At 34.7% G+C, this 26,296-nt stretch overlaps 3 protein-coding genes across 7 annotated transcripts; 1 reads left to right on the forward strand and 2 right to left on the reverse strand.

The window, feature by feature from the left end:
* On the reverse strand, positions 1–2,287 carry LOC111703183 (DBH-like monooxygenase protein 1). The gene has a single exon (XM_023475095.1). It carries the CDS (start codon positions 2,182–2,184, stop codon positions 49–51), a length of 2,136 nt encoding a protein of 711 aa, XP_023330863.1. The 5' UTR covers positions 2,185–2,287; the 3' UTR covers positions 1–48.
* On the forward strand, positions 827–23,015 carry LOC111703277 (dnaJ homolog subfamily C member 3). Its single transcript, XM_023475208.1, has 10 exons — positions 827–830; positions 10,869–10,877; positions 15,305–15,429; positions 15,610–16,064; positions 16,343–16,431; positions 16,667–16,963; positions 17,202–17,340; positions 18,517–18,678; positions 22,325–22,445; positions 22,712–23,015. The coding sequence occupies exons 3-10, from the start codon at positions 15,348–15,350 to the stop codon at positions 22,867–22,869; spliced, it is 1,503 nt and encodes a 500-aa protein (XP_023330976.1). The 5' UTR covers positions 827–830; positions 10,869–10,877; positions 15,305–15,347; the 3' UTR covers positions 22,870–23,015.
* Positions 4,305–12,643, reverse strand: LOC111703364 (BRO1 domain-containing protein BROX). Of its 5 annotated transcripts, none has more exons than XM_023475618.1 (11): positions 12,534–12,643; positions 12,088–12,235; positions 11,263–11,366; positions 10,460–10,658; positions 9,947–10,243; positions 9,798–9,841; positions 8,776–8,860; positions 6,258–6,359; positions 5,975–6,115; positions 5,088–5,206; positions 4,305–4,633 (listed from the first exon to the last, which is right to left on the reverse strand). In XM_023475618.1, exons 1-10 carry the CDS (start codon positions 12,611–12,613, stop codon positions 5,090–5,092), a joined length of 1,317 nt encoding a protein of 438 aa, XP_023331386.1. In that variant the 5' UTR covers positions 12,614–12,643; the 3' UTR covers positions 4,305–4,633; positions 5,088–5,089. The 5 variants fall into 5 exon arrangements, with proteins under 5 accessions (XP_023331386.1, XP_023331236.1, XP_023331314.1 ...); XM_023475468.1 differs by having other exon boundaries at positions 4,305–4,646; XM_023475546.1 differs by having other exon boundaries at positions 4,305–4,660.
* Positions 23,016–26,296: the final 3,281 nt, after the last annotated feature.

The following is a 26,296-nucleotide window of genomic DNA, read 5'->3' on the forward strand; positions in this document are numbered from 1 at the left end:
AACATTTTGGAGCTTAATATAATAATGTATATTTGGCTAATTTTAACATTAGACTAAAAGTAATAAAATGTTTGCGACCAGAATACTGAGCAACGATTCAGAAAGATTGGCACATGAAAAATGAGGAAGAAAAAAATGTTTATTGTCAGTTTCTTTCTCCAAGTGTCGACAAAAAGGATCATTTTCCTTCTGGGGCAGAGTCTTGAACTTGGGGTACTTTATTGGTTGATATGGAATTAAAGGATGTCGTCCGTGTGCTAAACAAAGACTATTGTGCTCTCCGTGAACTAAGAGATCATTTATTTTTGGCCCATTCTCCTTCCAATCCATTATTGAGAACACTTCTCCGACAGTCATGTTATGAAGGCTGTATGGAGCTTTTATTCGAATCTTAAGAAGAAGTTCCATGAGTAGGGTTCTGTAGTTTGTCCCATCCGGAGTTGGGTCAGGGTCTGGTTCTGCTACTGTATAGAAGGGTTTGGCAAGTATATCTTCCTCAGTGAGTGGACTGGAGACAGGCCTGGGGAAAATGGATGGCACAAGGTTGCCAGTCTCTTCGCCGAGACTGTGCAGTAGATTAGAAAGACTAGCTTGGTTATCTGAAGTTCCTTCACCTCCAATGTCCTTCATGAACTCAACCAATCGTTGAAATGATTGTCCGTAGATTTCCTGGATACCCAGAGCATTTGTTAGCGTATGTAGGGCAGGGAGAGATCGACAATCAGCAAGTGAAGATCTGGGATAATATAATATGAAGACAAGGCACATTTCATCTCTTGTAGAAAGTCCTCCAAAAGTAGGGGCATCACGGGTGCTTGTTTTGTAGTCACATTCCAAAATAAGATGATCACCCGGATATACTGTAGTTTCAATAGAAGGAATCCTACTAGCCTGATAATTAAAATCATAATGATTATCCTCTAATATCACTGGAAGTTCGATCCCTTTCCTAATATGTCGTAATCTCATCTTTCGTCCTGCAAGATGGGAGTGAAGAACTCCACTAATAATTTTTATTCCTGACGGAGGCAATCCTTGAGACGTGCATTCAGAGCTACAATGACCAATACTAGTAAATAAATTCTGCTTCGGTGGAATAAATTGGAGGAAATTAACCTCACTTCCAACTAATAGCATTCCTGTATCATAGGTACGTAGATTATCAGTATAATGGATCCGAATACCAGAGTTGTCTATCAATGGAGCGTGCAGAGCAGGATTGTCATAATGTGTCTCTAGCATGAAATATGTAGCCCCTCCAAACTGTTCACCAAGAGGCATTCCTGTATGTTCTGGCAGTCTTTCTCCGAGGGAACCTACTGCCCAGGCCCATGCATTGGTTGCGAGACAAAATGACCATTCTGCAGGCATGTTTGGGCTGTAGCAAGGTTGTCCAGGCTGATTCACATGCCGCTGGAACCAATCTGCTGTTGTAGCTCCGGAAGTAGTTACATGGTTTGCAGGAATATGACACTCATAGAGAACCATGTGGTGAACATAAGATTCGTGTCCTGGTTGAATCAATGGTTCTAGTGCAATCATATGATGTTTTTTGTCTAGATCTGGAGCTTGGTAGATTCTGCACCAATAATGTGTATGATCGTCTGACGGGAGAAGCAAATTATCTGCATGAATATCCCAAGTTTTATGAGGAGATAAGGGTGTAGAATCAGGCATGGGTTCTGCAAGGTGAAGTGATCTAGTCCCTCGCCTCAGTACTGAATGATATGGAAGGTGTGATGGATCAATCGGATCGTCTTCACTATAAGCCCAGATTATCCGGACAGTATCAGTACCAAGATGAAGGTCCTCTTCGTCACAGGTTCTCCAGAGTCGGGAAAACTCTATAACGGTGTGAGTTTCATTCTCCGCTCCTGATATCAACGTAAGATCTTGAGATTTATCCAAGAAAGGAGATCTATTTCCCACTGCATGTCGGTCCGTGAGGTAAATACTTCCATCATCCCCAATCCAACCAAAAACAATATCAGCTCCATGCATTCTTCCTGAGGGAGAGAAACCAAGTCCCACATATCCATGTGTTACAACAGAAACCCTGAACCTTATAGAATCTTTTAAAGGAATCCATTCTAGTCTGTAATTGCCTTGTTGATCTAATACCGCTATGTGAGAGTATTCAACTGCATGCACAAAACCAGAGAAAAAGATGATGGCCAAGTACATCTCCCATCACCGCAAAAACGTCCTTCCGATCAATATCAAATGTATCCTGCTTGAACTGTCTAGTTGGGTTCTGTAGCTAGTATAGTGAAGAACTGAACTGAATTCTAATGGTATGTTAAACCGGTTCCGCCCCCCCCCCCAGCTCTCACATTTACCTGTGACTGAAATAGCCTAGAAAGTAAATATCGGAATCCGCGTAACGCATCCTTAAGTGCTGGATTTATCAGGGTGTTTAATAAATGCATTTTACTGAACCTTTACAGTTTAATTTATTTTAATTAATTTTGAAAGATCTATGACAAATTTTATTTCGCGGTTCCTTACTCAACTTTCATGCCAAAACCTGTGTGTATACTAAGAAAAATTGGGGTTCCCTCTGATTACGGGGGGGGGGCAGAGGTGTACACAGGGGGAGGCTAAGTCCCCTCTGGAAAAGTGAAACTGAGCCCCCCCACACTAACAAAAAAGGTTAGTCCCAACCCCGTACTGGACAAATTACTGCATTTTGTTCGGCCCTCGAGATGCAAGTGTACGAAAAATTGATAAAATCAAGTAATCATGGGGAACAAATGGTCGAAAAAAGGGTGGACCCGCGGGGGCGCGTGCCCCCCCCCCACCCCACCCCATCCACTTGCTTCTACAGGAGTCGACCAGGAAAGAGAGAATCGAGGAAACTCCCTCAATCTATGAACACTTGTTCAAGTGCACTTCAGTTATGATTTATAGTTTAGCCCATTAATACCGACCAGCTCCCCTGTCGACATAATTTCATGAAATTTAAGTACAGCTTCCAATTGGGGGTCTTAAAGAAATTTTTATTTCCAAACTTCTTTGCTAAAATGCATAGCAAACAACATTTCTTAGCGTCTATATTGACGCATTCGGATTCACCTATTATGGCACACGTCTGAACAGTGCACAGGTACAGTGAAAAGAGTTTGAAGTGTACAGTGTGTAGATTTAAATGTGCAGTGTAAAGAGTTAAGTGTACAGCAAGTGAAGGGTGCAATATATAGATTGCAGTGTTCAGTGTACATTTGGAAGTGTGTGCAATGTGCAGTTTGCAGTGTACATTGTACAGTGTATAATGCATATTTTCCAGTACGTTGTGTAAAGTGTAGTGTGATGTGGGCAGTGGACAGTGTATAGTTTCCAGTGTGTTATATACGCTTCAGAGTGTGCAGTGTGTAGTTAACAGTGTACAGTGTTATACATTTTACGTAGCATTTACAGTTTTCACTTTCAGTGTACAGTTTGCAATGTGCAGTGTACAGTTTACAGTGTACATTTGCCGTATTCGGTTTGCAGTGTGCATGGGTACAGTTTACAGTGGGAAATGTGCAGCATAAAAAATATGAAAGGTCAAGCATAAATAGTTACGATAGTTAGTCAGGGGTTGAATTCATGTTCCGAAAACGACGCTCATGTCACTAATGGGTTAGAAGCGATCACTGTATAGTTAAAATTGTCCAATTTTTAATTTCATAAAATAATTTACGTCTTTTAACTTTTCAAGGTGTACTTCAACCTAAGAAAACAATTGAAAGTATAAATGTGACAAGTGTAAAAACTCAGATAACGCGAAATATAGAGATCTTCAAAAAAAATTTAAAGCAGCCCAACAAATAATCACAAATAAAGTTTGTTTAAGTCTGTAACTTCTTCTTTATCTTTGACTTTATTTTTATAATTCGAAATAGATAAAATCTATCTTTATTTTTAATATAAATGAATTTGCGATGTCTGCATGCTTGTTGTTGTATAAAAAAGCTCTCGCAAAGGAACTGAGTCTTTGCCACTAAATCAAATATTCTAATCCCTATAATCTTTGCACCCTGGTGGTTGATTTAATACAACTGATAGTTTGAAATATCTAAGGGCTCCGACATTGGGTTGCTTAGATATAGGGATTAGGAAATCAAATGCGTGGCAAAGACAACCAATTTTTGACTCAAAGTTTTTAAGGTATAGTAATGTGCGGTATCAATTACAAATCTTATGACATTCTTTTCTTCATTCTTTTTTTTAAATGAGAAGAAAACAATAGCAAGATCTAGCCTTACATGAAAAAAACTGCTTTAAAAACTGAAACACCAAGCAACGTTTAGTAAATAGTAATGTAGACTTGAGTATCATTTATGTATTCACTCACATTTTTGACAACAATTTTTTCATGTGTAAATAACTAACTGTTAGTATAAGGTTATATTGTTAAGTTGTATCTCCTTCTACAAATCACAACGCTTATTAGATAAATATAGTTGACTCAGTATGACTAATGAAAGGACTAAACTTAGTTCATAATTAAAATATAGACATTTTACATCACAATAATTCCACGCTTGACAAAAAGTTAAATAAATTTTACAAAACATAATAATGGAAATAAGTATAGTACATATAAAATTTTCTGTACATATATATTTATAGACAGTTTTATTTAGAAATCCTTAATATTTGATCTTTGAAGCATACACTAGGTGAATTACCCAACATTATAATTAAAACCCACTCGACCAACTCATCCAGTGCAGTATTACACATTCTGCTTCATAAAGTAAATAAGTCTCACACCAACTCTGATTTTAATACCGCAATATCTTTGCAACCCAATGTCATAGACCTTAAATATTCTGAACTATGAATTCAATAAATTAATATAATAACTTAGAGGTTGTAAAAGTACGGTCTCACAATTTGTGCCAGATATTCAAACCAAATGTATTGAGCTCAAAATCAAATTTTGACACCCCTAATTTTTTTAATGTTTCAAGCCTTTGAAACCTTCTACTATATATTAGGCCTTAACCCACCCCTGTAAAAATTTAAGTTGAGATATTATGAAAGAAGATGGCCTGAATTACTTAATCTAATGCTGATCATTTCACCTAGGATCTTATAACCTTTAAGAAATAATACATCCACTCTCACTGGCATGTTTTGTTTCTGAATCCTGGATCGGCACTTCTTTTACAGGCTTAACTTCTTCCTCCTCTTTCCTTTCTGCTTTAGACTTATTTTCCTGAACATTAATACTTATTAGAGGGTAAATTACAATGTCACAACATTCTAAATATTTATAATGTGTTAAAAATAGCTTTGATTAAGATGTAACTCTGTTCTACCCAAATTCTCTTCAATACTTAAACTGCACATTCCAATGACACGAGAGAAATACAAGTCCACTCGTCAGACATGAAGATTGTAAACGGGTTTTTTCGAACCGTCGCAAATGATGGTTACTTTGATATGATTTCTTTCCAAAACGCGCCAAGAGATGCAATGAACAATAAAAAACAAGGAAAGTCATTCTTAACAAGAAAACATAGAAAGTGGATGACAGAGGCGAAATAGAACAATGTTTTACATGACTAGTACCATTATTTTATAAAAAATGAAAAATATACAAACACGTTCTAGGCTCTTTTTCGCAATTTTTCTGTTTCAATTGAATCCTTAAAAGCCACCAAAAATATGGGCCTTAATAATTCAGCTGTTTTGACGATTATTGGATACAAACAGACGAATTTATTCAGAGCCTTGAACTGCATTGGTTCTGTTTTTTATTTCAGTCTCATGCTGCTAACTTTTTGTTCAAAGGTTTTTACAAAAAATGATTTAAACACGGTTTACGCAATGGGCATATACTTCTCTATAGTGCCAAGTGTGTAATAGAAAAGTAGTTCAACTAATTATAGTGGTTCATTAAACCCCCTAGGTTTATGTAACCGTAGTATGTTTAACGTAGTGAGAGGATATTTAATTAAAACAATATTTTTTAGATTAGAACCTTTTTTAGATTAGAACCGTCAAAAGCTGCATAAGCCATAGTAGTCCAAAGTGGGGAAACTGTTGGCATCTCATACTGGTCGGGGGTCACCAGTCCGTGAGTCTTCTCATTTATTTCCAATTCTACAGGATCAAATGGAACCTAGGCATTTATATGTTTTCAGAAAACAGAAATAAATATATATTTTTAATTTAAAAACAAATAACCATCTTCCAGACACTTACAGGGTTGTACATTTTTTGGACAATATTACATTTAAAATCAATGTTCCACAGAATGTTACCTTTTGATGATAAATGAAACCGTTTTCTCTTTCACACTTTTCCAGTGTTCGGTCAAGAATAGGCAACAGTCGGGTAAAAAATGAATGTCGCTCAGGTTTGGCCTAAAATAAAGACAAATTCATATTGGGTTACTTCTAGTGCATATAATAAGTTGAAAAACCTATTTAATACCATTTCATTTGGCTTATTGTCAACTTTACAAAATTTAACTGAAAGCCAAGTTACTAAAAAGGTATTCCAATTAATTTTCTTTCAGTTTGAATTCCTGAATTCAAGCATATATTCGAACCAGAATTATATAGGAATAAACTATCAACACAAATTACCAGGAAGATGGAAGGGGAAAATAAGGTTACCCACAAAGGAAAAAAAGACTTCAGATATGACGACTTTGACGCAGTATTATCTTTTACTGCAATTTTCTTTCTCTAATTATTTGCCAAACAACATTCAAAGACTAATACATGAAGTTAAACTCGGGAGGTTATTTTTTTTTAGGCCGTCTCAGGGGATATATTAAAAAAGATTTTAGAAGATTTGGGTAAAAATGCAAGTAATACTTGACAGTGCACATTTTCCCTCTTTTTAATACAACCAAAAAATATTAATTTTCTTTGAAAAATATTGATTTTCCACAATTCGGCAATAAGAAAAGATTCAGGGTGGCCAAAACTTTTTTGAAAAAATCCGTACAAAAATCCGTACATTTTCAGAGGAAATCCGTACAATCCGTACAATTTTCGAAAAAAAATCCGTACAATCCGTACATTTTTTTGAACAAATCCGTACATTTTTTTGAACAAATCCGTACATTTTTTAAAAAAAATCCGTACAATTTTCGAAAAAATCCGTACAATCAGTACAATTTTTGAAAAAAATTCCTGCAACCCGTACATTTAAGAAAAATAAAACCATTTTTGAAAATATTATTCAACACTGTCTCACTCCCCCCCATTCCCCACCACCTCTTTCTCCCCCCCCTTTTTTACTCCCCCCCCCTTCCCTCAGCAACCAATGATGTTCTGAGAACCCGGAAATAATGAAAAAATAAGATCAACTGAAGAAACTCAACCTAAACTCAATTTTAAAATCCATTTATCTTTGCAACCTGAAAACCTTTTGTTTTTAAAACGAAGCCTAATTAATCTGGCAGAATGCACAGCTTATAATAACAAAAGTCTACCACATAAGGTTGCAAAGATATAAAACTTAAACATTACTATTAATCACTAGAGAGCTGGAAAACTAGAGAACTTGAGAACTAGAGAACAAGAGAAAAAGAGAACTTAGAACTAGAGAACTAGAGAACTAGAGAACTAGAGAACTAAAGAACTAAAGAACTAGAGAACTAGAGAACTAGAGAACCAGAGAACCAGAGAACCAGAGAACAAGATAACCGAACCAGAGAACTAGAGAGCTAGAGAACTAGAGAGCTAGAGAGCTAGAAAGCTAGAAAGCTAGAAAGCAAGAGAACTAGAGAATTAGAGAACTAGAGAACTAGAGAACTAAAGAACTAGAGAACTGAAGAACTAGAGAACTACAGAACTAGAGAACTAGAGAACTAGAAAGCTAGAAAGATAGAGAACTAGAGAACTAGAGAACTAAAGAACTAAAGAACTAGAGAACTGAAGAACTAGAGAACTAGAGAACTAGAGAACTAGAGAACTAGAGAACTAGAGAACCAGAGAACCAGAGAACCAGTGAACTAATGAACTAGATAATAGAGAACTAGAGAACTAGGAACCAGAGAATTAGAAAACCAGAGAACCAGAGAACTTGAGAACTAGATAATAGAGAACTAGAGAACTAGAAAACTAGAGAACTAGATAATAGAGAACAAGAGAACTAAATAACTAGAGAACTAGATAATAGAGAACAAGAGAACTAGAGAACTAGAGAACTAATGAACTAGATAATAGAGAACTAGAGAACCAGAGAATCAGAAATCCAGAGAACCAGAGAACCAGAGATAGATAGATAGATAAACAAACAGACAGATAGATAGACAGAGAAACAGATAGACACATACACATATAGATAAACAGAGAGACAGATAGGATATATAAACAGATAAATAAAAAGATAGATAAACTGACATGCAGATAGATATACAGATGGATAGACAGATAGCTAGACAGAGAGCTAGACATATAGCTAGACAGAGAGCTAGACTGATTGATAGACAGATAGATAGACAGATAGCTTGACAGTTAGCTAGACAGATAGACAGATAGATAAACACATTCTCAAATGAACACTTCTGGAACATATTCTCAAATGAACACTTCTGGGATCTCGAAAATTATGAATGAATTTTGATTGTCAATTGAAAGTTAATCAATCTAATATTATTTAGAATGCAGAAAATAAGTTTAAATAACTTCATTTTGACGAGATTTTTTTTTGAAATTTTCATGAAAAACTTGCTGAAATGAGTGAAAAACCCTTGGGGTACTTTGTTGGTAACCCTTTAGTATATTAGAACAGGCTTAATATTTATTTATCATTATCAGGTACCTGTGTTCCTTTACCCTTGAATTTAGCGTACTCTACAGCTAGCTCTCGGGCCTTAGCATACATACTCTTAGATTCGCGAAGTGACCTTGGAAAAAAATAAGAAATAATTTGTTGTTAACTCAGATAACAAAAGGTTATTTATCACATTAAGCAAATGAATTTATTTAATTTGAGTTTAATGATTAGAATCCATTTCAATTAGAAACATCATGTGAAAAAATGGATCCGGATCCAGTCTATAAAACTTTCCAATTTTTAAAACTGTTTTCCACTGAAATTTATTTTTTGCATCTGATCCATCCGTATCCAGGAAGCCAAAATATTGAGGATCAAGCAGATCCGGTTTGTGAGCACTGGTTGCGCGTAAATGTTTAACTGGGATGGTTTGGATGGTTTGTAAGTGAGGAAGGCCATCCATAACAATTTCTCGCCTGAGCCACATTCTCCTCATTTTGTCGTCCGAGCCACCTCGAAATTCTCGTCCTTCGATTTTTATGTGTTTTTAAGTTTCCAATCTTTGAAGATTAAAGCTTTTTTTAATCTGACCATCTTAGGGCATACAATACAGATAGACTAAAGTATTGCAATGATTACATCATGTTGGAATCCATGATTGAGAATGATACTAAACTGTATTTTGGCACAACTTAAATCTCTGCATACGTAATGGCTAACCGTAACGATATAAAAAATAGCAAAATATTTGTCATACCTCTGCCTATAATTTTATCCATGGAAACACCCTAACTTTTTAAAGGGCAAAAGTTTATTCGATTAAAAACATTTTTTTCGTTTTGCAAGAATTAAATACTTACTTGATGCCTTAACGTGGATAGATTTAAAAAAAAAGTTTTATTGTCGAGGATTATAGAGTAGACACTTTAAAAAAAATATTAGAAGAACAAGGATTTCGTAGAGGCTCGGACGACGAGAAAATTAGGTGAATGTAGCTCGGACAAGAAATTGTTGTGACTGACCTTCCTCTGCACGATGTTGTTTGGTAATAAGATCATAATTTTCACCTGATTGCGTCTCCACATTTATCTTGGGAGAGAAGTGCCTCACCCTTTACAATATACATCCCATTGAGAATTTGTCTGAATATTTAGAAAACTTATCTTTTCAAGACCTTATATTTAATATAAAAAGCTTTATAGGATTTATATCATTCCTGGAAGTTGAAACTATACGCCTTGTAGAATTTAGCTTTCAGTAAGAAATATGATTTCCAACGTTTGAAGCTTTCAAAATTCAAGGGGTTCAAACAATTAGCAGCATTTGTAAACATCTGGCTAGTCTCGTTTGCAAGGGCAGAGATCAATATTGGATTGTGACGAAGATCAATTGCCCGTGCAATCGTGACTTCTTGCGCTTCTGCAGTGCACTGATAAAGATAGGCGGAAACCACCTTTCCGTCTAAATCTCCTCCTTCAACCGCCTTCTCAGTAAGCTGAGCCAGTAGATTGTCCTGTAATGTATACATATTAAAACGTCTTTTATATTTTGGCCCTATTTCAAAATATGTTGTTAACGAGGTTTTTAATATAGGGGATTATAGAAAAAGTTTATGAAAATTATCCGTACACCCTCCCCCCTTTCCCAAGCAACTTCCTACCCAAGCTTTCCTCGGCTCTAAAATCTAAAATATTTTTCCCTATGTCCCTTTTATGTAAAAATGTGAAACCTGAATAAACTGTAAAAGCCCTGCTGCCTTTCGCAAGCAAGAATGAACTTCTTTAGCGTCTTCCATTTCAACCTTCTCTCTCACAGCAATCGCGACAGCGTGCTTCATGAACCAAAATGCAGTATTCATTAGCATACTGCCGATTTCGAACACAGCGTCCTTAGATACAGATACTCCATCAAGAAGACTATTGGACCACCTATAAATAAAATGATTATCTTCTACAATCTATATGGAACCAGTTGGAATTAAAGGAACTGTAAGCGTAATTTTAAGTGACCTTCCTTTAAAAGAGGGGCATCCTTATTAAAGGAACATAAGGAAATGAAAGAGACCCCAACAGAAACGCTTGTAACTGTTGGACACTATGTTTGTAAACTGTTATTGTTAAGGAATATTAATATTTACTTTCTAGAAGTTGCAGAATACAAATATTTATATTCCAATTTCAGAAAACCGAGTTGGACATAGCATATTCTAGATTCCCCAGGAAAAAAAGAGACGTCAGCCGCGTTGAGTGCACACATATTTACGAGCTAAATACACGGGGATCTCTTTCCTCAAAAATTTAAAAGGGTACCGTTGTGAATCTGGTACGGAAATGGGCTTACAGTCCCTTTAATCATTCAAGAAACCCCTTAAAATTCTGCCACCCTGCTAAGGCTTTTTGCATTAAAATTTAGTTCTAGTCATTTTTTATATGTTTTCCTCGGTATATTTGAACCAAACTTGTTTGGTTATCAAAACTAACTTTGAAGTTCATATTATAAAGAGAGTAGTGGGTAAAATTAAAAACCCGTTACCTGTACGTTAGAGATTTACAAAGTTTACTTGCAGCAGCTTCATCTCCCGGTTGTAGGATTAATCCTCTTGCTAAAGCCATGTAAAGCTTTAAAGCAGAATTTACCTAAATTATTCTCAGGGGTATGGATTTTTTCAGTGCTCAGAGTTAATTTAATTTTGATGCAGTCCGGATCTACCCTAGAGATAGTAAATTTAACAGGTAAAAAATTTCAATTTTATTTCTTTCTTTTTTCTCTTATTTGTACGCTGAAACTAAAAGAAACCATTCAGAGATTATGAAGTTTTTAATAATTATTTACTATTGAACAATTGAGATTTGTGTTTTGAGAGCTAAAAGTTAATATTTAGCAGGTTGGGTTCCGTGAATCCGCATATTTTTTCGGATCCGGATCTGAGAGGCCAAAATGTTGCGGATACAATGTATCCGAATCCTGATCCTTAGCCCAATATTTTTGCGGATCTGGATAAAGACAAACAAATTTGCATATCCTGCAGCCATGAACTGGGAAGATGAAGGGTTCAGTGGAATAGAAAAATAATGTAAATTTTTTTCAGTTTTTTATGGATGTTGAATGATTGTTCTTAGTTCTATTTTTAAAATCAAGACCAATTTCAAAATCATATAATGTTACGGAAGTTGCTCCCTTAGGAGCTTTTGGGGTGAGCGACGCCACCTCTCAAAAAATGGAGAAAAAGAAAAATCTTGAAATTTTAGAGTCCAACATTTTTTTAGATTAGAAATAATTGCTAGATTTATGTCCTAATATAAAAAAAGAATAATTCCCACTAAAAAATTTATGTATCCACCGGGCCCTGATTGATACCTGATCGGTTGTATGATTTGGATCTACAAGCAGCTCCAAAAGACGTGCTCTGCTTTGCCTAAGATCTCCAAGGATTTTTATAGCCTCAGGAGCATGAGCAAAAAGGTCGATTTCAAACTTCTGAACAGCTGTACCCTTTAAAGGGTTCCTAAAGTGGAGATATCAAGAAGTGTAATTAGAAAAGTAAACGTGAAGAAAAATATATAAATATTTAAATGTAGATATTAATCTGTATAAAACTTTTTCTTTTCCATCTGTTTTTGATGCTTCCCAAAATTCTTATTCTGAAGCTGTTTTCTCCATAAACGTTAATTTCAATTCTTGTTAAAACCTTTTTTTTAAACATAATTATAAACCTAGGGGGTGGGGGGAGCTAATAGTCAATTGCTTTCATATTTTTTATAAAATCTTAGATTAATAAATTTTACAAAATTATCATCCCTCACCTGTGGAACCAATAAGACATTTTACAAAACGTCTGAAATGTGAGTGAGGAGAAATAAAAATTAAACGAACTGTTTAACATATCCTGTTAAAGTTTACTTGGCTGGTGATAAATAATAAACATTAAAAATAGTTCAAATGAACACATAAACATGCAAGGTAATTTCCTGGAGAACGATTATAGATCGCCTCCACCCTGCCCCCTTCCCTCATATCAATTTGTACATAAATTTCTTATGTAACACAATATAATTGGGCATGTGGCTGCAGCGCACGGCCCCTTGCCTGTACCCTAGCCGCAGCGCCCGGCCAAGAAATTGTCTTTACCTAACCTACCTCACCCTAAAATAATAAAAAATAAATAATAATAATTTTGCTGAAAAATAACAGTCATATACAAAATTGATAGGAGAGGGGGGAGGGGCGGGGGGAAAAATCGTTCTCTAGAACAGACTTACATAAAAATAGTTCAAATGCACAACAAATATTTCAAATGCACATAAAAATAGTTCAAATATTTAACAATTTTTTGTGATTCTTGTAACTATTTTTTATGATGGTTTGATATATTTTCTTGGGTACGATATTTTGACCCCCCCAGCCCCCCTCCTATCAATTTTGTACGTGACCATTTATTTTTCAGCAAATTTATTATTTTTAATTTTTTTGTTATTTAGGGTTAGGTTAGACTAAGACACTTTCTGGGCCGAGTGCTGCGGTTAGGATGGGCTAGGGAGCCGAGCGCTGCGGCCACTGGTTAGGTTAGTTAAGACACTTTCTGGGCCGAGCGCTGCGGCCACGAGTTAGGTTAAGTTAAGACACTTCCTGTCAGACCCATGTACACAATTGATAGGAGGGGGGGGGGGGGCCCAAAAATCGTTCTCTAGAAAATTGCCATTTTCTTTTTTTACAAAATTGTTATATATTTGATTGATTAACCCATTTGAATGAATCTTATCTCGAAGTTTATACAGATGATTTTTAAATATCAGTTCAAAGTAGAAACACTACATGAATGTTGATTTAACCTACAGATGACGTCATATATGTAGGGAGGGGGGGGTCAAACTAGTTTCTCTAGGAAATTGTGGGAAATTACACTCAAATTGGTTGATCGTTTATACTCTTTATTCTGATTGATTGGTTGATTAACATGATATATAAGCTAATTTGTGACAAGCTTTTCAAGTAGAATTTTTTCGTTGTTATGTTGTTATCTTTCTTCAATGAGAGAAATGCCGCAAAGATTCTTTTGTTATCGATGCTACATCAACTGAACAAAGAGAAACATTCTTCACACAGGTACCAGGGAAGTCAGTACTTAGTACACTACCCACAGGTGTAGCTGGGTTTTTCTGTAGGGAGGGAGAGAGGGGGGGCACACAGAGTGAAACGTATGTGAACGAAAAGAAAATGCACCTTATTTTTCCAAAATTCTCACTTCCCGTTAAATCAGCTTTAGTTCGGATGTTGAGCCTCAGTTGCTTTATACCTTTAGTATAATGTTTCTACCAATAAGAGCGCTTATAGTCGGTAGTACTTCTTGCCATTAGTCCAATAGTAAAAGACCACGAAAATTAACGCAGAACTTACCAAATATTACTATACAGTGTCAGTATAGTAGTTCTCTAATTTCTATTTCTTTGGTAGCTAGTGTTATGGACGCTTGTTTAGCTTATATGAGTTAGCTGCGACTTTCTTTTCTTGAGTCCGAATCCATGCTAATTTCATGCTATTTTTGGAGGTTTTCAAATATTTTCTTCTCATAATTTTCTTCGTTTTTGTTATAATGAAATAAATACTTACTAACCTACTTACAAGATGAGGTAATTTCCTAGTATACGATTTTTGGAGAATATTCCGTGGGATCCCTCTCTACGGGAACTAAGAGCTGAGGCATATCTTGGTCTTGGAAATATTCCGCATGCAATATCCGACATTAGGTAGAAAAATCGTATACTTGGACAGACCCCAAGATGAAATTATAAATATTTTTTTATTACATATTAATGGTTGAGGTGGGACAATTTCTGAGTCAAGCTAGACAGTAGATGAGATCATGCGCAATTGGGGGTGCCGAGCGCTACGGCTTGGAAAGGCTAGCCTCTCGAGGGCCGGACGTTGTGTAAAAACATCTAACGATGCCTATTTGTTACATGAGGCCCATCATGTCCAAAAATGGTAGGAGGAAGTTTATCAAGAGGCTTATTTAAAAGAAATTTATTATTTAAATCTATTTATTGTTAAAAAAAGTACAATAACAAAAATCCTCCCCCTAGCATTTTTGTAAATGGATCTTAAATGTAAGACATGGATATAATTGACCATGTGGCCGCGTAGAGATTTCGACGAGTTGTGGTTGTGAAAGATGACCTTGTTGTTTAACAAATTTGATATGAGGGGGAGAAGGCCGTGCGAGGGGGGATGAAAAGTGTAATTAGGACAGGGCGGTTGTTATTTAAATTGGTAATTTACCATTACAGATTCGGTCTATCCGTTATTGAAATTATGACTTGTGAGAAAACGGCGTTGGGTCCAAACTCCAAATTTTAAGTTTTTAGTAAGAACCCGTTGCAGAGGTATAATTCCTCCTGCACAATTCACAGTTTTTGAAGGTTGCTACTCTGCCAACTGTATATTATTACCAAATTTGCTTAACTCGCCGTGGAAAATTGCATGTTTTAGGTTTTTACCATATACTATACACACAACACAACTTTGGTTCATGGTTCCTATTCGGGAAGTAATATTGTATCTGTATTTTCTTATTTTCAGATTTTATTTAATTTAATACTATTTCTTCATGCATCTTTAATATGGGGATGCAAATCTCGCCGTTGTCAAAAAAAATGGCGGGATTTCTACTGTTCCTCACACATTTGGACAGTTTTCTGTACAGTAAGTTATTGTATACTAGAATTAGGAAGAAAAAGAAAAATTACAAAATTATGGAACTTTACACTTGGCAGGGTTTCGTCTTAATTCTATACCCAGCTCCGCGGAACTAAATAAAACTATCATTTTCTCTGCAATTTTTGTTCCCATTGATTTTTAATTTTCTGACGCTAATTTGTTTAGTGGTTGAATGTGTGTCGCAGATTGAAATTGACCAACATCTAAACCTAGGAATGAACCTTCTAGCTCGTGGATCGTATTCCGATGCACTCACTCATTTTCATGCAGCTGTAGATGCAGATCCATCAAACTATATGTCCTACTATAAGAGAGCCACTGTATACATGGCCTTGTCCAGAGCCAAGCCAGCTCTTGCAGACTTTGACAAGATTTTGGAGTTAAAACCAGATTTTCTGAAGGCAAGACAGCAGAGGGGAGGGTTACTTCTTAAAATGGGTAGACTCAACGAGGCACACATAGACCTGGAAAACGTAGTTAGGAATGAACCAGACAACGGTGATGCTAATACGCTTTATAGTATGATCACTACCTTGCAAGATAAAACTGATGATGCCAAAGATGCGATAAATTGGAATAATTATGAACATGCAATTGAACTTCTTACTGAGTTACTAGAGGTAAATTTTTAACCATGTGAAATCTCTTTTCAATGGAATCAAGATTTAAGACGAAAATAAAATTAAACATAAGAAGAGGTTTAAATTAAAACTAAATTTTCTCCTGAACGAATTGTGGCAATAAATTTTTCATAAACATAATTTGGACGAAATTCCCCCCCCCCCCCCGTTTTAATATGTCTTGGTTTAGAGAAATATGCGACATTGTCAGATGTTGCATAATAAACCTACTAAAATTGAAAAATTACAAAATTCCGCAAATTAACATTTTAAATTAGAATATTCCGTGGGATCCCTCTCTACGGGAACTAAGAGCTGAGGCATATCTTGGTCTTGGAAATATTCCGCATGCAATATCCGACATTAGGTAGATTTATTTGGTTATATTAAAATAAAGGCTTGATATTTTCAAGGAAAACAAATAAGTAGTGCTGAATTTTATCTCTTTTTTAATGTTGTGGATGCAGGAAGAGGCTCATTTACAATTCAATACTATTCGATTAATATAGATTTTATAGCTATATATGGGCTAATCTTTTTAAAAGGTCTCGATGCATAATGATTATGTAAACATCACATCAACAAAATATTTCTGGTTTTAGATCCGTTACCAAACTGACACTTGATAATACAGCTGGACATTTTAAACTAGCTTCACTACATTACCAGCTGGGTGAAGCCGACGAGTCATTAAATGAAGTGAGGGAGTGCCTTAAACTAGACCCCGACCATGTGGACTGCTACCCGATGTATAAAAAGATAAAGAAGGTTGCGAAGTTTCTCCAATCATCTAAAGAAGCATCGAATAGCGAGGACTGGCAGGAATGTATTGATATGGCGAACAAGGCTCTGAAAAACGAACCTACTATTGAAAATGTTCGTTTCCACGCACATGATAGGTATATTTTGTATCCTAAAAGTAATCCAAAATCACATTTCCCCCATCAATACAAGTTAACATGTGGCTACTGCGCTCGGTCCATAAATTGTCTTGATCTAACAGCACAGTGACCTTACAGTTTTTCTTTTCAATGTCTTTTTTTTGAACCATTACTAAGTTTATACCATCTCTTTTCTTTAAAGCCCTGTCACCGCGTCTTTTAGCAAATTGTATTATATTAATGAGTTCTTTTTTAGATTATGTCACTGCTATGTGAAACTTGGTGACTCTCTCGAGGCTAAAAGAGCATGTAGTGACGCAATAAAGATTAATAATGAACCTCGATTGTATTGTGATAGAGCCGAAGCAAATCTTGCCGAGGATATGTTTGATGAGGTAAGGCATGATTAAATGAGTATCAGATAGTGAGATGTTTTATCTATATTTATCTTTAAAAAGAAAAGTATTTTAGTCGTATGTTAATCTAGAGGACACGAACTGAGGGCTTGATTAAAAGGCACAATAGTTTATTATACAATAAGTTGTAATGGCTTGTTAAATCGTATATCTTGTTAGAATAATGTCGAGTTAATTAATGCAAACTACTTTTCGAGAAACGAAAAAACTATTCATAAATTTTTAAGTTAAGATATTTGAATTAAAGTTCCTGCCACAGAAAAGGGAAATGTTTATTTGCGAAATAAATTCTATTTTTAACACATGTATTTTTCTCTCCACTGGGCGCCCACATGTTCAAGATTTTGTAATAAAACAATATTAACATTTAAAAAATATTTAAAATTTTTAGTAGAGTTAAAATTTCTTTTTTAATTCATTTCATATTTCTTTCTGTTTTTCATATGTTTAAAGTTTTGAAACTTATGATGATAAATTTTTCAAGGAAATTCAAACCATGTTATTTAATTATAATTATTTTGGGTACTCAACTTTTACAAAATGATTTAATCAAGCTATCTTTTCTCATGCGTTTTTTTGCGCGCTAAGAGTGTTTTATCTATATATATAAAGTAGTAATTTCTGTTGTCCGTCCCATCATGACTCATAACCCCCTGACTGATTGGCCTAAAATTTTAATTGGGGAACTCGGGAGAAGCACGGGAATGTTTCGAAGCTTGGTTAGAGATTCTAAAACTTAGTTTCCAGACAAAACTGGGTTCCCACGATAGCTTTAAATGAAAACCGTTAACAACATGATAACATATATTGTCTCACATCACCCACCGCCCCCGCCCCCTCCCTCATAAAATCAAAATTTGGTTTGTATGCATACGTAGCATTCTAAGCAATAGCAGATTTCAACTAGAGTGGAACAGAGTGTTTAAAAAAATGAACTCTGAATTGAACTGAGTCTAGGGCAAGAGTCGGATATATCAAAAATCTATTTTCAAACGAGAATGGCGAAAGAACTATCACGCAGGTGTGTGACGAGAGAATTCAAAATCAAAATAAAGTTAATTTTATGAAAACTGTAAAATTCTTTATATCTTATTGATTATGTCTCGTACTATTTATTCAGTGATAAGAAATTGTTAAAAAATTTGCATCTTTCAGGCTGTCAACGATTATCGGGCAGCTCTAGAGATTGATGAGGATTTTCAACGCGCTAAAGAGGGAATCCAGCGAGCTCAAAAACTTCAAAAGACTGCTAAAAAAAGGGACTATTATAAAATTCTTGGAGTAAAGAGAAGTGCTTCCAAAAAAGAAATTAACAAGGTAATAATAATTGATTTTGTTGGGGATCCAGAAATTAAACTTTACCAAAATGGTAAACTAGAATATTTGTTTAACTCTAGCACTCCTGCTCTCAAGCAAGTTTAGGTTTTATAAAAGTCTTCCGAAAACCGATGTTAGATTTGATATTCTAAATATATATTTGTGTTCTAAAGTTGTAAATTTTAAAATTGAGCTTTATTGTCCGAGCTAAAAAAAATTTACGAATTTTTTCCATTTTTGAATAATTTGTCAGAAATAAGAGATTTTTTTTCAATACTTCTCTAATTATCCATGAGACCTAAATGTTGGTAAGATCAAGAGCCTTCGGAAGATACCAATTTTGACTTACTGACCCCAAATTCATGGAAACTACATGCATTCATGGACATTTTTTCTTTTCCATTAACATTTTATCTTTGAAAGGGTTTAAATAATGCAAAACAAAGAGGATTTTCAATCATTTTTGGAAACCAATAAACCCAAAACTTTTACCCTATAACAATTAATTGAGGGAATTTATTTCATATATAATAATAAAATAATATTGGCTAAATTTGGATATTATATATCCAAAGAAGAAATTTGGTAATTGTTAAATATAAATATCTAATAAGACTTCTATGCCCATTAGATTTTAGTAAACAGTAAATTCTTTTACCCCCTTCAGTTGACATTCCCCCCCCCCCTAAGTTGCATCGAATACTGATATTCACACCTCCTTGTCTTGCAAAGAAAAGTACAATTTACAACAATAAGGTAGAGATTCATCTCATATTGTGTTGCAAAAAAATATTGCAATTTACGCCCTCCACTTGATCTTTATACCCCCCTCCCTGGAACTTTTTATTTTTTAGGACATAACCCTGAAAGGTTCCCTTTTCTTTTTGATCCCTGAAAGGAACTTTACGAACAACTTTATGTTAATAAAGGAGCTTCACAGGGAAAGCATTTTTTAATCCATTCTTAGAAACCGATTTAAAGGAGGCTGAAGATACCTTCCTTGATAAACCCCAGTTCTCTTTCCGGGGGGATGTCCCCCTTATTTCAGGGGAAGATATTATTCTTTCCCCCACCCCCTTGAGGCGCCTCTTCTCTGTATTTATATTTATTTTTTTATATTTTCATTGTACTGGTTGTTCAGTTTTGCAACAAAAATAATAGAATAACCCAATTTACTCCCTCTGTATAGGTATTGCAAAGAAAAAATCGATTTCACCCATGTATTGCAAAAAGAAAGGAAAAATTCAGCCTCTCAAAAAATGAATGGAAACCTTAAAGCTAAATTTGCTATGCAAAGATCGCAAAGAGTTTTTATGAGCAAATGAATTTTTTCGTATGCTGTATGTTTAATTATGGCTTTAATAAAGATATGTATAATTTCTAAATTGTTACAGAAAAAGGAGCTGATGAGCTTAAACAAAACTAAAGAAAAATTACCAAAATTAAAAATTTAGAGTGGGGGCACACCCCTCCCTGATTTCACTGAGGGGGGAATGTAATGCTGCCTCCCAATTTGTAAACAGTAGTCCCCAGCAAGGCTAAAAAAAGTTTTTTTTTATTTCATAAAGATAAGATATCAAAATGCAAGCATTTTGTTTTTTTGGAAAGATATATTAAAGATAGACAAGCTTTTGAAGATAGGTTAACTTTTGATGATAGGTAAACTTTTGATATATTTATATAGCAGAGATTAGGATCCATTTAATTTTGATGCGGATCCGGATCCTGGATCCGCACTGCAATAAAATGGATCCGGATCCAGGAAGGATTTACTGAATTTTTTTAACAAAAAAATAATTTTCAAATTTTTTGTTTTATTTTTTTTCGCTTATTTTTATCCTAAAACTTGATGAACCATTTAGAAATGAGGAATTTTGTTATAATCTCTCTTTTTTTCAAAAGTTCAGATTTTTGTTTTAGGAGTAAAAAAGTTTTTGTTTGCAGTTTTTGGTTAATATTTTACCCTTTTGATCTGGATCCATGGATCCGCACATCTTTGCGGATCCGGATCCAGAAAGCCAAAATCTTGCGGATCTAACAGATCCGGATCCGGATCCTAAGCACTGGTATTTATAGAAATGTTTCAGGGGGGCTAAAGATATTCTACACTAGAAAATAAATATAATTTGATTTAAAATTATGAGCTGGGAACTTTTGTGCAGGATACTAATAATTTCGATCGCTTGATCTAGACATCCAGACATTTCTATATATATACTGAAAACTATGTTTTTCAACTCATTGAAACTAAATATCTTTTAAATTTACAAAATTGTCAGAATTAAAAAAACATTTATATATGTAAATGTACAATATTGTTACAAATAATATTTTCTTCTATTTAGAACAGAAAAAGGATATAGCTAACATAGCTGTTTTAACGCTATATCCTGAAATAATACACATGACGGTGTGAGATCATACAACTAGTAAGGGGAAACCCAGATCAGGAGTTGGGGGGATCAGAGACCAGGGGTTAAAGAACAACACACACACACACACTGTAAAAATGGAAGATTAGAAAGAGTAGAGCTAGGACCTATTTTTACATATCGTATGAATCAAATATATTTTTTTAAATGTTTCTTAAAAGTATTGAAAGTTAAGATTCTCTTAAGAGTAATGCTAAGGTTATTCCATGTTTTTGGAAGAGTAAAGCTAGGAAAAGAATGCAACTTCTTATTCAATTCAGAATATACTGTTTAGAACGGTTTTCTCGACTGAAAGGAGTGAAAAAGTGAAAAGGAGTAAAAAAGTTTTTTTGTAGTTTTTAGTTGATATTTTACCCCTTGGATCTTGCGGATCCAACGGATGCGGATCCTAAGCACTGAATATAATGTTTTGAAGAAAACATCAAAATGATCAATTTGTATTCAAATATTTTTCTTGTAAACGTATTGCAAATTGCAGAAATTGCAACACAAGCAAATGCATAATTATAAGTTTTATTCTGATCCAAGATTTTGACAGATTTGAGTTCTTACATTGAAATGGAGATTGTTTAAAAATTCCCCTAACAGATTTTTTTATTTCATTTTGAAAATTAGGGAACGAGACAAAAAATATGAGAAAATACGATTTTTAGGACTTTTTCAAAAAGGTTGATATTTCTCCAGGGACACTGTGAGCGGTAAATTAATTTAGATTAATATTTTTTATGTTTAATCCATTGGACTTAATAGATTACATTTAACGTTTATTAATAAAACTCTTAACTTTTCAAAAGTTTCACCTTGTGTCTGGAGTCCTTTGATCTCTGCTTTAACCCTGAATTTGTCGCCATGTCCAGGCGGAGTACATCCCCTACCAGGTTTCCAGTGGATATCCTCGTTGTTAGGACAAGTTATTCTTATCCCTGCAGTTGGGCTTATCCCGCATGGTAAGCCCTGCAGTTATCATGGGAGCCATTTTTGCCAAATTTTTGCCAAAAGATTTGCGGATTTTTGAAAAAATTCTTCGTTTCTAGGCAAAAAAATCGCTCTTTTGTTACTCTAGGCAAAATGTTACTCTAGGCAAAATGTGACTAGGCAAATTGTTACTAGGCAAAATGTAGCCGAGACCCACCAATAGAGTTGCATATTTAATTTATGATGGAAAAAGCGAAGAAGTTGTCAAGAATATTCTTAGTCTATTGTTAACTGTTTAGGCATATAAGAAATTGGCTATGCAGTGGCATCCGGACAAATTTCAGGCCGAAGAGGACAAAAAAGCAGCAGAAAAGAAGTTTATGGATATTGCAGCTGCCAAAGAAGTCCTCATGGATGCTGGTATTATATTTTAACAATTTTCAGAAAAGAAATATTTAGATTTTAATAACACACTGAAGTTGAAAACATAGCAATGTGTTAGGCGTGTATTAGTCTCACACTATATTGGGCAACATAGACCAATTTTTTTAATTTATATTCCTACTGATTTACTGTAAAACAATTATATTAAGTTCAACTAAAGACAACTTTTCAATTTTTTTACGCAACTTGTGTTAAACAGTTGAAACCTTTACCGTTGGTTATCAGCATTTTTTATTCTTCAGAAATGCGGCAGAAATACGATAGCGGCGAAGATCCATTAGACCCTGAGTCTGGTAGAGAAGGCGGACAGCAATTTCGTCATGGTGGACAAAATTTCCACTTTCCTGGAGGAAATCCTTTCGGTGGAGGACCATTTCAGTTCAAGTTTCATTTTAACTGATCTCCAAAAGGCATTCATTTCTTAACTTATATATTGTTAAATGATTAATAGGGTTATTTTGTTTACCTCGTTTAAATTTAGTTCTTAACATAAGTTCGTCTAAATCATTACAGTATGTGTTATTAATAAACGTTAAATAATCTGGGGGATGATTTTCGATGGTCTTGTGAAATGAACACTTGAACATCACCCCCTTGATACTTTTTACTGGAGGGAAAATGAACTTCAAGAGAGAGGGAGGGAGGNATTTTTACCTCTGGAACAGTTCTAGTAACCATTTTCACTCGGAGTGATTTTCGGCTGAATTTTGATATTGCTTGCTAAACTTTGTTTGGCTGCTCAAAAAACTAATTTCCCTTATTCCTTAAAGATTACTTTTTAGAACCCTGCTTTAAAGAAAGAGGTTTGAATAGAATTTAACTAAACTTAATTTTCATTGGGTAAAGTTTATGGGTAAAAATAATCTTTTTATGTCTTAAAAACGATTAATTGGTTTTTGTCTGTATTTTTAACTTCTATAGTTAATGACGGAAAGAAATTTTGAAAACAAGAACATTTGTTTCACCTTATCATGTTTCACTGTCTTTAAATTAAAGTAAATTTTTGTGGATTTCTTAAAATCTGATAAATTGCAGCAGAACATATCCCTTATATTGATTATGAATACATTTCAAGTAAAGCTAGTGTTTTAATCTGTTATAAACAATGCACATTTCACAAGAATTGTTTCTTTTTATTGATTTTTCGATGAAAGTGTGGTCCTCTGCTCTGCTACCAAAACTGTTGTTCTAATGCAACACATCTTACATGTTAATAACTTTTCTTTGTTGTTGCTAGGAATAACGAAGCTGTGATTGTAAATTCTTATCTAGTTAATTCAATAAATTTTTCGCTAAGATGTTTCACAACATTCATTGACCCTCTCTTGTATTTTTAAAGTGGTTAACAGAAAAATCACTTTCATGATGATTTTGGTGCAATGTTTTTCAAATCGGTCGAATTAATAATTAAAAACTTGAATAAAAAAGTTGTACTTGTACTGCTGTAATCGCCTACCACTGTAGTTTATAATTGTTAACCCCTCGGAGTGAAAATAAAATACCTCCGCTGGTCTCGAGTAGTCAAAATTTTAATACAAACTTATTTGAGTGACTATGTAAGTGGATAGTTAAAACATTTTTTTTCGCGTATAGGAAAATATTTAGAAAAAAATCCGAATTTTATTTGATTTAATCTATTATAATCTTTGATTAAAGCAATACCTTTTTAAAATTCTTATCAGATTTAGATAATTAAAAAAATGGTAATTTTGGCATTTATGATTTATTCAAATCTAAATAGAAAAGGGTATTATATAAATCTTTTTTTCATACTACTATACTGGAGTATTATTGAAAAATAGTATTTATGTACAAGTTGAAGAGAAGGAAGTTAAAGAAACAAAGAAACAATTAAATGTGTTTCAAGTACTGCAGCTGATAAGAATTTCATCACAACTGAAGAACTCAAAGCTATGCTGGCTGATGACAAAAATCCAGCAAAGTTTTTAATACATAAAACTCGCATTCCAGGAAATACTCCACCAGGTAGGCCTATTATCAGTGGCTCAGGAAGTGGTGTTAGGTTAGATCCCCAGCGCAACTTCCCCAGTCACAACTTCCCCGAGACATCTTCCCCAACGCAATTTCCCCAACAACCAATTTCCCCAACACTAACTTCCCCAGTCACTAATTTCCCCAGAAGCAACTTCCCCAACACTAACTTCCCCAGTCACTAATTTCCCCAACAGCAACTTCCCTAACAACAATTTCCCCATGCAGTAAAACAGCAACTTACCCAACATCAATTTCCCCATGCAGTAAAATATCAAATATTTCCGTTTTTAACATTACTCCAATAAACAAATGCATAATTTTAAAATAAAAAAATTCTCAAATTTTTGAATGGGAAAAAATCAGTTCGATTAGAGTCGACAATGTTGGCAGTTTATACACTGTCCTCGAAGAAGAGAAATGTTCTGGTGGATCCCAATAAGTATGAGTACAACCTACAATCAATGTCAAGGGACAAATCTAAATCATTCTGGAACTGTGGAGAAAAGGAAACATTCAAAATGTGTAGCAACAGCCGTTGTAAAGTGAAGTTGCTGTTGGGGAAATTAAGAATTTTACTGCATGGGGAAGTTGCTGTTGGGGAAATTAGTGACTGGGGAAGTTAGTGTTGGGGAAATTAGCGGTTGTGTAAGTTGCTGTTGGGGAAATTAGTGACTGGGGAAGTTAGTGTTGGGGAAATTAGCGGCTGGGGAAGTTGCTATTGGGGAAGTTGTGACTGGGGAAATTGTGTTGGGGAAGTTGCGCTGGGGAAACACCCAGGAAGTTACCCAGAGAATATAAGTTTATTTGTGGACAATTTTCTGAAACCCCTTTCCAACTTAAACCAATCTTATCTTCAAATTTTTGAGATGTATTGAAGTAATTAACAAAGATGATTTACCAGTCAACTCTATTCTATTCTCTGTAGATGTTACAGGATTGTACACAAATATAACTCAGGAAGATGGTCTGGAACTCTGTAGAGATGCTCTTGAAAGCAGAACTTATTATTCTATACCTACGTCATTTTTGATTGAGCTGCTAAACATTTGTTTGAAACAAAACATATTTGAATTTGGTGGTAAACTGTACAGACAACTGATAGGAACAGCAATGGGAATACATCCAGCCCCTTCTTATGCAAACATTTTTATGGCTAAGCTTGATCAAATTGTGAAACTTGCAAATAACTGATGAGTGCCCCCTGAAGATCTGGAAAAGATTTCTGGATGATTGTTTTGGAATCTGGACAGATTCTATTAACAAATTATATCAATTCCTGGAGGATATCAATAAAATTCATCCTACAATCAAGTTTACTCTAGAACATAGTTCTCCATTTTATTGTGGTTTAAAGGATGAACATGGTGCCACAGAACAAAAAGTATTCCATTCCTTGACACAAAACTATACATTGAAGATGGAAAAATCACAACAGATTTCTACAGAAAACCCACAGATAGATGTATGTATCTACTTCCATCATCTTGCCACCCAACATATAATCTAACAACATCCTTATTCACTTGCATACAGAATTGAACGAATTTGCGACAAACCAGAACTTAGGGATGCACAATTATCACAACTAAGGGATTTTCTTCTCAGCAGGGATTACAATTCTTTAATTGTTGACTATGCTATAGTCCGAGCTAAAGATATACCTAGAGAAGTTGCTTTAAAGAAAGTGGAGAAAAAGGAGAAACCAGATCGAGTTATTAATTCTATCTCATTTAATCTCCAACTGCCTTGTATCTCCTCCATTATACAGAAACATTGGAGAACCATGGTCCAGGATCCTTGGATGAAGGAGATTTTTCAAAAGCCACCTATGG

This window comes from Eurytemora carolleeae, unplaced genomic scaffold (assembly GCF_000591075.1).
Source record: "Eurytemora carolleeae unplaced genomic scaffold, Eaff_2.0 scaffold63, whole genome shotgun sequence".
Classification (NCBI taxonomy): Eukaryota; Metazoa; Arthropoda; class Copepoda; order Calanoida; family Temoridae; genus Eurytemora; species Eurytemora carolleeae.

What these genes read in the sequence shown, in the direction of transcription:
- LOC111703183 (XM_023475095.1), bottom strand. Translation starts at nt 2,184, where the DNA reads ATGTACTTGGCCATCATCTTTTTCTCTGGTTTTGTGCATGCAGTTGAA.
- LOC111703364 (XM_023475618.1), bottom strand. Translation starts at nt 12,613, where the DNA reads ATGTTAAACAGTTCGTTTAATTTTTATTTCTCCTCACTCACATTTCAG. An exon ending in CGTATAGTTTCAACTTCCAG is followed by an intron (nt 9,842 to 9,946) that starts GAATGATATAAA and finishes TATATTGTAAAG; the next exon opens with GGTGAGGCACTTCTCTCCCA. An exon ending in ACGGTTCTAATCTAAAAAAG is followed by an intron (nt 5,207 to 5,974) that starts GTTCTAATCTAA and finishes ATTAATGTTCAG; the next exon opens with GAAAATAAGTCTAAAGCAGA.
- LOC111703277 (XM_023475208.1), top strand. Translation starts at nt 15,348, where the DNA reads ATGGGGATGCAAATCTCGCCGTTGTCAAAAAAAATGGCGGGATTTCTA. An exon ending in CGTTTCCACGCACATGATAG is followed by an intron (nt 16,964 to 17,201) that starts GTATATTTTGTA and finishes GTTCTTTTTTAG; the next exon opens with ATTATGTCACTGCTATGTGA. An exon ending in CCAAAAAAGAAATTAACAAG is followed by an intron (nt 18,679 to 22,324) that starts GTAATAATAATT and finishes TTAACTGTTTAG; the next exon opens with GCATATAAGAAATTGGCTAT.